Raw genomic sequence first — 14,082 nt, forward strand, 5'->3', positions numbered from 1 at the left:
CCACTGGGGACATATCTGCCAGAAACAAAGCTTTAAGATGATTGCTGGTCATGTGAAGTCCGAGAGCTGTTTCTTCTTGAGATGGCAAAAAAGTACTGATGAAAGCTTCACTCTGACTGCTGAGTTTCCTTCCCAAGACTAGTCAATTAGCAGTCAGAGTGAAGTGAGGCACAGCTTTTTGAAGCTGGCCAATCATAATTTCCTGGGCATGAAACAACTCAAATAGCCTAAGGGCTATAACAACAACAACAAAGAAGACAGCTGGGTGTAGAAATTCCATGATAAAAAAAAGTGACCAATCATGGTGTACTCGCTAGTGCCAGGATAAGAAAGAAAATGGAAGTGTACAGTCCTCAAGACACATCAATTCGTACAATGGGGTTAGGCCAGACTAAGGGGAATGAGCCCCCCCATTGTACAAAAAAGTAGTAGTAGTCTGCAAAAACTAACATCCCCAAAAAAGTGATAAAGGTGATAGAGTGGACTATTGAGGATAAGGAAGAAATTATGTATTATTACTTCTAGGCAAGCAGCCCAGAATTTCCAGATAGAAGATATTCAGATAGATTATGAGAGAAATTAGAAGAAAGAAGAATACTTGCACAAGAGAAACTGTCAAAAGCTACAAATGAAAATGTGCATTCATTAATACAAAAAAAATCCATAAAAAAACTATTTTATAGAAGAAGACACTTTGGGCTGCCTGGAAAAAGAAACACAGAGGAAGTGTGAAAATATAAAGAACAAAATCCAGAAATTTTTGAAATGTATAAAAAATAAACATTGACATGAGAAAGAAAAATTATCTGATATGGTGCAATATGTATGCAAAGGAGATAGCAAAACTAATCAATACAAAAAAGCAGCACTATAAGATATTTGAAGACAAATATGGCAAAGGCATCTGAGTATGGGAATTTCACAATACAAAACAATAAGAAAACAAAGGGGAATGTACAAAAGAGGATTAGCAATGGAGAAGTTAAAGAAATAGAAACTTAAGTTGTGGATTACCTGTGAAGTGAAGAATTTAGTGTAGAAAATCCAACACAGGCAATGTCACAGCATGATGGAACAATGAGTCCCCAAACTAAGGTGAAACAGGTGGAGTGGAGGGATCTGAGGATTTGCCACATTATGATGTTCTGGAGCCTTCTGTAAGAAACTGGTACAAAAGTTCAGTTGAAGTTGCAGAGCAAGGAAAGGAGCAGGAAATTAAGTAACAACTCTGACCCAATCAGTGTTGTGGAGTGATGGGCCAATGAGAGCAGCAGATAATGCAGGATACATCTGAAGAGGATATGTCATATAGCATTGCCTAATATCAACAGTTGGAAAAACAGATGTGAGAAACCCAGATACACTAGCCCATGAAAAAAGGCAAACGTAGCAATGATCACTGAAATTGCTACTACGTGCTACATACAGAGACAAAGTCATAAAATATCAGGATTTGCAGACAGAAAGAACAATGTGGAAGAAAGTTACACAGACAGTTCCAGTAGTAGTGGAAGCAATGAATCCAATAAAAATAATATACAGCCATACCTAAATATGCTACCAACACGTGCAACTCCCTATGAATTGCAGGATTCACTTCTGGGCACATTGTGTGTGTTGCCAAGAGCAGTTTTGGCAAACATCAAAGAATGGAACAATATTAATTTCATTCCCGTCATTGTATTATAAACCCAAAATATTTGGAGAAATTATGTAACTTGCCTATAAGCGTATTTATATGTTAATTGCTGTAAAGGGTTACAACTGAAAAAAGATCCATTTCTTCATTATCTAATGGGCAGCGTTTGAAGAAATGTATACATTTTCACCGTGGAGTGGGGCAACAATACATGACTAGTGAGTTTATCTTTTCGGCTTTTCCCGGTTAGGGGTCGCCACAGCGGTACTCCGGTCCGCTAATGATTGTCAGTAGATTTTTTGAGTACAAAACGAAAATCTGTGGCTACATCCCAAAGCACAATGCCCTACATTTTCATATAAAAGAAATCTGTGGTGCATTTTTTATTTTACACACTGTGGGTCGCTGTATGACAGCAGGTCAAGTATTTCCCCTCCACAATTGTTTTTGTGCTCAATCAGACCCTTAAGTCCGACTGTCAGAATGCAATAACCGTGGGCAGTATTGCACGGCAGTCACTCGGCTCGTACAGACTTACAAACTTTCCTTTAAACCCGGAGGGCTGTGTTTTCTGTTTATTTGAATTATTTGTGTCGAGATGGACAGCGCAATCAGGTATGGCTGGTGGCGTGTTGGTCAGTACTTATTTGTATTCTCATTTTATTCACTTCAATGCTTATCCTCGGGAATAATACACTACTCGATTCCGGAAGAAGTAGAAAGAGGCTCTTTTGTTGGGCATATTGCAACCGATGTGGGCATACCTCTGGAAGATGTAATACCTCGCCGGTTCCGTGTTACCGCAACGGCCAAGAATCGTTTCTTCAGTGTTAATTTGGACACCGGGGACCTTTACGTAACAGAAAGAATAGACAGGGAGCACATATGTGGAAAAATGCCTGTATGTCTCTTGGCATTTGAGGCTGTTGCTGAAAATCCATTGCAGGTATTTGCAGGAGAGGTTGAAATTCAGGACATCAATGACAATCCCCCGGTGTTCCTTCCTGATGAAATTAAATTAAGCATCAGTGAGCTGACATATCCAGGAGCCCGTTTCCCTCTTGGGCAAGCGGAAGACACCGACACTGGAACAAATGCAGCTCTTCATTATGAGTTGAAACCAACTGAATATTTTAATTTACTTGTAATGGGTAGTGGAAGCAGCCAGTACATAGAGCTTGTTCTAAATAAGACTTTGGATCATGAGAAAATAAATGAACATTCCTTGGTCCTTACAATAAAAGATCAAGGGGTTCCTAAGAGATCTGGTACTGCGCAAATACAGATCAACGTTGTGGACGTGAATGATAACATACCAGTATTTAGTCAAAAAGTCTACAGGTCTAATCTGAAAGAAAATATGCCCAAAGGTACATTGGTTGTTAAAGTAAGTGCCACTGACGGTGATGGAGGATCACACGGAGAGGTAAGGTACACTTTTAAAAAAATAACAGACACAGCACGTTCTTTGTTTAAATTGCACCCTGTTACTGGGGACATAATCTTAGATGGGGTTCCTGACTTTGAGGAAGCAGAACGGTTTGAAATAACTGTTGAGGCTAAAGATGGTGGCGGACTGACTGCACTCTGTGAGGTGTTTGTTGAAATTGTTGATCAGAACGATAACGCACCTCAGATAACGATTTCCCCTGTTGTTAGTGAACTTTCAGAAGATTCATTACCTGGCATCATTATTGCGTTTGTAAACGTTGTTGATCTGGATTCCAGTGAAAATGGAGAAGTTGTCTGTAATGTGCAAGAATATGTTCCATTTAAACTATTGCCATCATTCAAAAATTACTATACATTGGAGTTAAATGGTTCCCTCGACAGAGAAGAGGTCCCTGAGTACAATATAACAATTATAGCTGTTGATAAAGGCTCTCCACCTCTTTCAACTCTCAAAATCCTCTACCTTCGGATTTCTGATATAAACGACAACCCACCTCTGTTTTCTAAGGGAGAATATCATGCATATGTAACTGAAAATAATCCAGTAGGATACGTAATCCATACTGTCGAGGCAAAAGACGCTGACTGGAGCCAAAATGCTCATATTACTTATTCCATTGCACCAAGTCATGCAGGGTACTCTTTAATCTCATCTTGTGTATCTATTAACCCAGACAATGGTAACATTTATGCTTTGCGTTCCTTTGATTATGAGGCATTCAGGGACTTTCAGGTCATGGTTAAAGCGGTTGATGGTGGTTCACCATCACTCAGTACCAACGTCACGGTAAACATCTTTATTCAAGATGAGAATGACAATATTCCTAAAATCTTATACCCATTGCCAAGTGATGAAACTTCTACAGGCATTGAGGTAGTGCCCCCTCTAGCAGAAACAAATTATCTTGTGACTAAAGTGGTAGCAGTGGATGCTGACTCTGGACAGAATGCTTGGCTTTCTTATCAGCTATTAAGAGCGACAGATGCCAACCTTTTCAAAGTAGGATATCACACTGGCGAAATTAGGACATCCGGTTCAGTTCTAGCAAAAGAACCATCTAAACAAACTCTTTTTATTCTAGTGAAAGACAATGGACAGCCACCCCATTCCTCCACAGCCACTGTCACTGTATTTATAGCAGATAGCATACCTCAATCTCTTTTGGATACCAGCAGCTCTTCAGAAAATAGAGACCAAGACTCAAATATAACCCTATATTTGGTGATATCTGTAATTTCTGTGTCTGCTTTGTTTCTTTGTTTCATTGTAATTATAGTTATCATCAAAGTCCAGAGATGGAGACAGTCATCTTTGCTTCAGACATCATTTGTAGACTACAACTTTCAGCCTTCAAACTATGAAGAAGTACAATCTAAAGGACTTGGCCATACACCTTACATCCATGAGGTTTGCTTAACTTCTAATCCTGGTAGGACTGAGTTTCAGTTTATGAGGCCTCTCCTAACAGATACAATGGCAGGTAAAATAGCTACTGGCACTAACAGATTAGAGCTGTATCCAAATGATGCTCTTTATGCAGACAGTAATGCTGTCTCCCAGGTGAGAACCTTTATTAAATGAGTACTCACTGTAACATGTCACAGCTAAGTCTTTCCTGTTAAAACTGTGCCTTTATATCTTGTTTGCTTTTAAGTTGTGTTTCTAATTTCCAACCTAGTCATACTTTATATACAAATTTCTAGCTGGCTCTGGCATTTGAAATTGTGCATCAATGTAATATAAACTTGTTTTATGGAATGTGGGTGCAATGTCAGCAAACAATCAATAGACACCTCATACTTCATCCTTCATTATTTGTTTTAAAATGGGTAATGAACATTTTTGTGTTTATTTTTTTTTCTGGAATGCAATTAATTGACTAAGAGCATAATAAATTATCTCTTACCCATTTAGTTTGGTACTGCATCACACAAAATGTATTACCAGTGACATTGTAAGATTCTGTCTAGGTCCACAGCATTTTTCTATTCATTCTTTTAGCTATTCACTGGCTGAGTGAATTGATCCACATCGACAATTATGAACAGCAATTTGAAATTTGTAAGTACATTTAATGCAGATGTAGACAATGGACACATACCTATTGAGATAACATATTTGCAGTGACTCTAATTTCAATATGAACAACACTTTAGAGCTTATCTTTCAATGACAACAGATAAAGAGAAAGAAAATCTGATGACTTTATTGTGTGTCATACGAGATATATTATTAAGTATGGCCAGTCACACACTGTATTTTCACATTACGATATTTATTGGCCTCTGAACATTACCAGTTACATTGGTCAGAATATGTGTATAACTGAACAAACTGCTGCTTATAGTATTGACCCATTAACAGCACGTTTTGAAATATTATTCATTTAAAACATCATTTTAATATTCAAATATATTTTGGATTAGTGGAGGCAGGATTTGAGAAAAGCATGCTTCTATATTTTAATGGGAATGGGGAAAGGAAAGTCAGCAATGAAACTAACAGCACCAAATTAAAGTGCTTGTCTATCACCTTGTATTGGAAATGCTGCAGTGTTAACATACCTACAGTTTCTGCTGGATGAACACCCTCAGTCTAACACATCCATCCATCCATAACTCCTTTTTTCCATTTTGTACAGGGGGTCACTTCACCAGTGACAATTATCTAGACCCAAGGTTTACACCACCAGGTAGTTATCTCTGCCACGGTACTTCTTCCACACTACACACTTACATGCACACTCACACCTATGGCCAATTTAGAGTGGACAATCCAATTACTGCATATCTTTGAAATGTAAGAGGAAACTGGAGCACCAGGAGGAAACCCACACAAACACAGGGAGAACATGAAAGCTCCACACCAAAGGCATCCCAGCTGAGAATCGAATCAGGGAACCTCTTGCTGTGAGGTGACAATGCTAATCTCTGCTGGATGATATCTTGTTCAATTTTTTCTTTTGACAGAATGATCATTCCTTTGTTGCCCAGCAATTAAATATGTTCCATGCTGACATAAGCATATGAACATGTACAGTGGGTGTAAAATGTCTATGCACCCTTGTTAAAATGCCAGGTTTTGTGATATAAAAAAATTAGACCACAATAAAACATTTCAAAACTTTTCCCACCTTTAATGTAACTTATAACCTGCACAATTCAATTGAAAAACAAACAAATCTGTAAGGGGAAAAATATAAAAAATAAGCTGGTTGCATAAGTGTGCACACCCTTAAACTAATACTTTGTTAAAGCACCTTTTGATTTAATTACAGCGTTTAGTCTTCTTGGACACACACCTGCTATCACTTAAAGAGACTCTGATTAACCATAAATAAAGTTCAGGTATCCAAGTATGATTTTCCTGACATTTACTCAGTTGCCAGCTGCAACAAAAGCCATGGTTCACAGAAAGCTTACAAAGCATCAAAGGGATCTCATTTTGAATGGTGTCAGTTAGGAGAAGGGTACAAAAACATTTCCATAGCATTGGATATAGCATGGAACACAGTGAAGACAGTCATCAAAAAGTGGAGAAAATATGGGACAACAGTGACATTGCAAAGAACTTGATGTCCCTCCAACATTGATGAAAATACAAGATGAAAACTGGTCAGGGAGGCTGCCAATAGGCCTACAGCAACACTGAAGGAGTTGGAGGACTATCTGGCAAGTACTGGTTGTGTACTACATGTGACAACAATCTCCCATATTCTCCATATGTCTGGACTATAGGGTAGGGTTGCAAGATGGAAGCCTTTTCTTACACAGAAAAACATACAGGCCCAGCTAAAATTTGCAAAAAAATACATCAAGCCTCCCAAAAGCATGTGGGAAAATGTGTTATGGTCTGATGACACCAAGGTTGAACTTTTTGGCCACAATTCGAAAAGGTACGTTTGGCGCAAAAACAACACTTCGCATCACCAAAAGAATACCATCCCCACAGTGAAGCATGGTGGTGGCAGTATCATGCTTTTGGGTTTCTTTCCTTCAGCTGGAACTGGGTCTTTAGTCAAGGTGGAGGGAATAATGAACAGTTCCAAATACTAGTCACTTTTTGGCCCAAACCTTCAGGAGTCTGCTAGAACGCTGAAGATAAAGAGGAATTTCACCTTTCAACATGACAATGACCCCAAGTATACATCCAAATCAACAAAAGAATGGCTTCACCAGAAGAAAATGAAAGTTTTGGAATGGCTCAGCCAGAGCCCAGACCTAAATCCAATAGAAAATATGTGAGGTGACCTAAAGAGTGCTGTGCACAAGAGATGCCCTTGCAATCTGACAGATTTGGAGTGCTTTTGCAAGGAAGAGTGGGCAAATATTGCCAAGTTAAGATGTGCCATGCTGATAGACTCCTACCAAAGAAGACTGAATGCTGTAGTTAAATCAAAAGGTGCTTCAACAAAGTATTAGTTTAAGGGTGTGCACACTTATGCAACCAGCTTATTATATATTTTCTATTTTTTATATTTTTTTCCCTAACAGATTTGTTTGTGTTTTAATTGGCTTGTACAGGTTATAGGCCACATTAAAGGTGACAAAAGTTTTGAAACTATTTATTGTGGTCTAATTTTTTTGATATCACAAAAAACTGGCATTTTAACAGGGGTGTGTACACTTTTTATATCCACTGTATAAATGTGAGACAAAGCTGAGATTTCAAATTTATGGTTATACAATGACTATTGCTATTTATATGTCGATAAAGGAAAATGTATATTTGATGTATAATGTGTAGTAATGGTGCTATCATAAAACCAAGAGAAAGCAAGAATTGTGTCTTGATCATTTAATCTGTTGCAGTCTAACACTTTTCTAGCAGATACATGTCACATCTGAAGTTACAGTCTAGTTTAATAAGTGAAAACAAAAAGGCATAAGGATATAGTGGTTTCTGCAGAGGTAAAATTCTAAAAGGAGTATGGGAGTATAAGACAGTTCCAAGGAAATGAAGAACAATTGGTCATCTTCAGCCACTGAACCAACAGGCAGATCAGTGGGCAGAATGAAAAGTAATAAAGTGTTCTAAATTACTGTAAAATACTCTGTATGGCTCAGTGTTTGCATTTAGCAGCAATTCTTTTGGTCATTTTGTATTAACATTTAAATGCAATCCATATGATGTTTCTGTACCAAAATATACTTTTGCATATTAATACTAAACAGCCATTAGGAAAATGAGCCTTATATGTGATAGCAAGAACTCACTGTTAGTCGAAACATTCATTGACCATGTGTCTTATCTTTATTATTTCTTGACAGTTGTCACTGAAAATAAATGAAGGAGTTTTTTTTTTTTTTTTTTTGGGGGGGGGCAGCCTTGTCAGTCTAAAATTGTTACAGTTTAACAAAATGCTTTTCTCCAAGTTAGGCTTGCTTAAAAACTGAACATTTAAAGCTTGGAGTTCCAAAGGAGGATTGCCTACGGAAGTGATGTTCTCTAAGATTACTTTTGTTTGAATAAACAACAATCCTACATCTGAATCTTAATTTATGAAGCATTGCTCCAAGTGTAATTAAACACAGATGTCCTTAACTGACACAATAGTTTCAAATACATTTTGAAGTACATGAATGGTATACAGAAACATAAATGGACAGAGGATCATGAGCTGATGGTTAATTTTTATCATGAGTATTATAGTCACACTGAAAGTAAGCATGTCTAGAATTTGATCAAAATGTAGAATATGAGTACACTAACTTTTGTGTTATCTATAGCTAATTCTTAATTTCCGTTTTTATTGTGATTGCAGGAACCTTGCTCTTGTTAATCTTGAAAACCAGTTCATTATGCTAGAATCCCCAAATAAGAAGTGGGTATCAGAAAATGACCGACTGAATGAATGATTTATGCACATTGTGACAACCATTCAGTAAATATTCTTATTTCATTTTCTAGTCAAATAAAGTTAAAGTATTTTACCTACTGTTCTGTTCCTATGAATAAAAAATTACTGCTTTACATATTTTTTGTCATACAGTTAAAATGATATACTACAGTGCATATTGGGCGTGGGAGGATGGCATAATGGCTAAGGTGTTTGCTTTACAGATGCGAGGTGCAGGATTTGATTCTCACAAGGGGTAATTGGCTAGGCTTGAAATGGCTCACAAGGGCAGTTAGCCTAGTTCTAACCTATGAACCTATAAGTATGCAAAACAGTAATATCAGTGAGTTGGTAGGATTGCTGTTTGCATTGGAACTGTCTCACTTGATCACCACACATGAGACTGCATCCACTTTGTTTCATTCCTACTAATGTATTGTTGCGCACTGACACCTGCATTTGCCTTTAATGAAAGATACAGCAAATCATATGCATTGTAGCTCTATGCAAAGTTAACCTAGGCTACAGCCATGAAGTATTTACAAGATATACATCCATGTCTATCAATTAGCTCTTGAGTGTTTGCTTAAATTCTGGCCTGAGTGTAACTTCCTTTATCTCGTGACAATCATTATACTATTGGAATGAATGGGTATTCACTGATCTCTTCATTTCACCATGCAGTGCAAAGAGTCCTTAGCAACTAATGAATAGATCTGTTTCTGAATCTCATTTCTGTCAGTACTGCATTATTGAAATTTGTTTCTGTCAATACCGTGGGTGAAATTCCTTCTGAAATATGTTTCTGAATTATGTCTGTTTCAGGACCATGGGTAAAATTATTATGGTTTGACCTCCAGATTAGAAAGTTTCAGAATCCCATTCAGTACCACATAGTGACATCTGTGTCAGGCTAACCAAAGTTCAGAACTATAGCTTATCATACCTTACAAAATAAATATCCGATTCCTATAGCCAAGATAATTATAATTTCCTGTGCACTAAACTTCAGCATTACACCTGACGAGAAGAAGACTCTATTCCCATTTATTTTAATGCAGGTAATTAATTAAGATGAATTATGTCACAGTTATGTGGTATGTCATGAAGAGTTTAACAACTGCGTTTTGAATTATGGTGCCTATAGAAAGACTAATAGAGAGAGGGGAGACCCCAACAGGAATAGCAATCAACTACTAGCCATATGTAATGCATTATGGTGGCCATTTTCACTGCTTGTGTTGTCATTAGTTTAGTCAGTAGCCTGTATGTTGAAAGATTCACTAATACAGAGAGGTGAGTTAATGTCAGCTGACCTTTTCTGGAGAAGGAAGAGGGATGTGTTGCTGTCAGAACATCCTTAAAAATGACAAGCTGTCATTTGTCTGTATGCAGAAACATGTACACTTGTGAAGGACCAAGACCATGTTTTTTCCTATGGGGGAGATTGCTAGAGTGGCTGGAGAAAGATATCTCAATCGTGTAATGCTGCTCTTTTAAATGTACAGGGAATAAATGATCAGTCATGAGCAGATAGAGACCTGAGGACAGTGAAGTGGAGATTAAAAACAAAAATGATTTACACAAACCTCACAAAAGTAACACATTCAGGGACTTTATCAGGATTAATGAAATCAGTAGTAGCCTAGCAAGATTAAGTAGGGTCAGTCAGAACCGTAATAGGCTTCACAGAGTCAAAAAGGTCCAATGAAATTAACAAAGTCTATGAGCCCCCAAAAGCTTAAAGAATTAAAGATCCACTGCATGTAAGACAATGGCTTCAACAAGATAAGTAGAGTTTGGTGGAAGGAAAATTAATGGAACCACAGTACACAAAGAAGGATCAAAAGTGACTGAAAGATTATAGCAGCAAACTTTAAGCACAGTTTTGGTCAACACTTGCAATATCAATGAAAATCTATCAAACTGCAACTCATAAAATCTCAGAAATAGGTTTTGCATGGGTTAGGCCCATGTTTTGGTGTTCATTTCCACTCTGTAAATTATGCATCAGTGGGTTTTAGCTGACATTGCACATGCTGGCTAAAACCCTTCAGCAATAATGAGTATAACCACTGGACCATTACCATAATTCAGCAACTCTATGGAATTAATAGAACCAGACCCCTTAGAAGAATGACCACAGTCATGGGGCTCAGCAGAACTAATGGAGTTCAATGACACATTAAAATTAATGGTGCCAAAAGCTCATTAACACCATTACTAGAATTAGAGGTCTATATCCATTGGATCACTCCAGGTGAATTATAGAATTACAGGTCAGGAGAGACATGTGGTAGGGTTTTAGAAATCAGACCCCTTCCTATATTTTAACAGCTTCAGAGGCCCTAAGTAAGATTAAGGGAGACAATGAGCTCTTATTTGCACTGCATGAAAACACGTCTGGTTAATGAACTGTTAGGCATTTTCTGATTCAAATTTTATACACTCAAATGTAGCTTGAGGTCTTATTTTAGAGTTATATTTTCCCCAATGAAATCTCTTTTTGTTCCAGTTAACCTGATGGTACTAAAATGTATGGTGCTTATTTATTACATAACAGATGTCCGTATATGTTTTATTAATTTTGGTGGAACCATTTGATTTGGTTTTAGATATATTATGTGATATTTGTCTTTTATATTTAATGAGTCACAAATAACTGCTTTGTTATTCTGATGAAGTCTGGTATTTGTTTGAGAAAAGTTGAACAAAGAATCAAAGGTAGCTAGATTTCTTCACCTTGTACTGTATCTCCTTTTTTAATTTCTCTAAGTCTTTAGGGTTTCTAATACTATGACAGGAATGGGCCCCATTCCTAAGTCAAAGTATGATTAAAGTTCATGAAATTAGTATTGTTTCAATCTTTGATGTTAGCTAAAAGTTCTCTTCACAGCCATCAAAATGTACCCAGTTATGACTTCTTCTGCAATACATATGGAGTTACATGTATCAGTAACATATCTAAGTACAATCGTAAATTCTTTTTTATAAGACCTGTTGCTCCTACTACTGGAACTGTCCGGGTATCCTTCTTCCACATTGCCCTCATTTCTGCCTGCAAATCCTGGTATTTTATGACTTGGTGTCTCTCAGTACATAAGACACTGTAGTCACTGGGTGAAGCAATTTCAATGACCAATGCTACTTTTGTCTTCTTTTCATGGGCTACTATATCTAGTTTTCTTGTATCTATTTTTTGAACTGTTGTTGATGGGAGATCGTGTGTGATATAAACTTCTTTTTCTGTAATGCTTTGTGGCTCATGTTTTCAGTGTTTTTCAACTACTTCAGTATTATAATGTTTGTACAATCCCCAATGTAACAGTCTTGCCACATCATTATGCCTTTCAGTATACAATACTTCTGTGATTAGTATATCACAACCAGAAACAAGATGTGCAGCTGTTTCCAATTCTATTTTACAGAACCTACATTTGTCTGTTTCTCCCATATGTTCAATGGACCTTGTAAACCAACATGCATGTAATCCACTAGCTTGGGCCGCCAATATTAACTTTTCAACTTTTGGTTTAAATTCACCTCTCTTTAACCATTTCTGCATTTGATTCTGATCAGCATGAGATTGTTCCAAGAGTTTTCTATACTTGGAACTATATTTATGCATTTTCCACATTTTCTGCCTTCTCATCTGACCCTTCACCTTATATTCTTTCTTTTGTTTTATAGCACATTCAGTTGCTGCCTAGTTTTTATCTACTTCTGGTTTAATTTCCATTCCTGCTTGATGCTGATATGCTTCTGCTAAACTAAGCAGGGAAGTTGTCTTAGACTTATTCACCTTGTGTTTTAAAACTTTCACCATGTTTGGGCTTTGTGAGATCAGCAGGTATGTATGCAGTCCTATGATTGCAGACCTATACATGTAATCAGTTTTGAGGAGGCCCATACCTCCTAAACAATGGGGAATATATAGTCTTGACATACACTAATTTTTATAAATCATTTGCTAAGCATGAAGCACACTTCTTGATTTCCTGTCCAACTGATCCAACACCTTTAGGGGGCCAGTCAATCACTCCAAAACTGTATATTAGGACAGGAAGAGCAAACTGGTTGGACTTTATTCCTAGATGTCAGTGCTGTTTTCAATGTTAATTTTAGTCTTCTAAAATATTCTTTACTAAGTTTTATTTTCATTTGTTCATGTTTTATTGTTGATCCTTCATCGGTTCCAAGATATTTATATACTCCCTCTTCCTCAAGTTCTCTTACATCACATTCTGGTCCCAGGCTAATGTTTTATTGGTGCTGCAGCTTTCCAGCTTTAAAGGTTGCTTTTGCACATTTATGAAGACCAAAAGACATTCTTATATCATCTGAAAAATGTTGACCATTTGCAGTTATGCTTTCAGTTTCTCATCAGATGAACTATACAGTTTTAAATCATCCAGAAAAAGAAGATGAGAAGTTTTTACACTTTGCTATACTCTGGGGCATGACCTAATCTGTTAAGTAGACATCTTAATGGGTTAAGGGCAGGAGAAAAGAGTAGGGGTGACAGAGTGTCACCCTGAAATATCCCCCTTTTAATTTGTATCCCTGGAATAACAATTTGTCTTTTATCATTACTTAACTGCAAAGTGGTTTGCCTCTGTTCTGTGGTTGCTGTAATGTAATTGATCAGTGTTGAGTATATCTTAAACATTTTAAGCAATCTTTTATCCATAAATGTGGGATACTGTCAAATGCTTTTTTGCAGTCTATCCATGCCATTCTTAGATTTTTTCCCTTGTTACTTTTCTCCATTATGATTTTGTTTAACAACACATGCTCTTTTATTTTTTATGACTTTCTTTTCTACCCTTGTGTTCTGTTGCCATAATTGAGTTTTCTTCTAAATGGTTATAAACGCTGTCAGCATCAATTCCAGTGTATAGTCTATACGTTGTTGGAAAGCAAGTTATTGATCTATATTTTTTAGGAAAGCTTGCAGGTTCACTCTTAAGTAAAACTATTGTTTTTCCTGTTGTTAACCTGTATGGTGTCTGTTCAGGGTGTACATATAAATAGTTCTTACTCATAGCTAAATTTTCAAGTAAAGATGTTAATCTTTTTAGCCAGAAGTTTGGTACTGCTTCTGGGCCTGGGATTTTCCAACTAGGAACTTTTCTTAAATTTGTTTTCAAT

The 14,082-nt window shown here is 37.0% G+C and overlaps 3 protein-coding genes across 3 annotated transcripts in view; all 3 read left to right on the forward strand.

The window, feature by feature from the left end:
* LOC122799780 (protocadherin gamma-A4-like) overlaps positions 1-9,025 on the forward strand; it is a 639,989-nt gene extending 630,964 nt beyond the window's left edge. The window contains exon 2 of the mRNA XM_044069074.1: positions 8,857-9,025. Coding sequence (XP_043925009.1) covers positions 8,857-8,874 — 18 coding nt within the window. The 3' untranslated portion in view covers positions 8,875-9,025. The remainder of the gene's footprint in view (positions 1-8,856) is intronic.
* The window catches only part of LOC122799784 (protocadherin gamma-A4-like), a 211,714-nt gene extending 202,689 nt beyond the window's left edge, over positions 1-9,025 (forward strand). Inside the window, exon 2 of the mRNA XM_044069078.1 lies at positions 8,857-9,025. The gene's annotated coding sequence lies outside the window, so the exon portion shown is untranslated. The remainder of the gene's footprint in view (positions 1-8,856) is intronic.
* LOC122799782 (protocadherin gamma-A4-like) lies at positions 1,733-9,025 on the forward strand. The gene is made up of 2 exons (XM_044069076.1): positions 1,733-4,652; positions 8,857-9,025. The coding sequence occupies exons 1-2, from the start codon at positions 2,238-2,240 to the stop codon at positions 8,872-8,874; spliced, it is 2,433 nt and encodes an 810-aa protein (XP_043925011.1). The 5' UTR covers positions 1,733-2,237; the 3' UTR covers positions 8,875-9,025.
* Positions 9,026-14,082: the final 5,057 nt, after the last annotated feature.

The sequence above is a fragment of the Protopterus annectens genome, chromosome 4.part0, assembly GCF_019279795.1.
Source record: "Protopterus annectens isolate FY-2018-M chromosome 4.part0, PAN1.0, whole genome shotgun sequence".
Classification (NCBI taxonomy): Eukaryota; Metazoa; Chordata; order Ceratodontiformes; family Protopteridae; genus Protopterus; species Protopterus annectens.

What these genes read in the sequence shown, in the direction of transcription:
- LOC122799782 (XM_044069076.1), top strand. Translation starts at nt 2,238, where the DNA reads ATGGACAGCGCAATCAGGTATGGCTGGTGGCGTGTTGGTCAGTACTTA.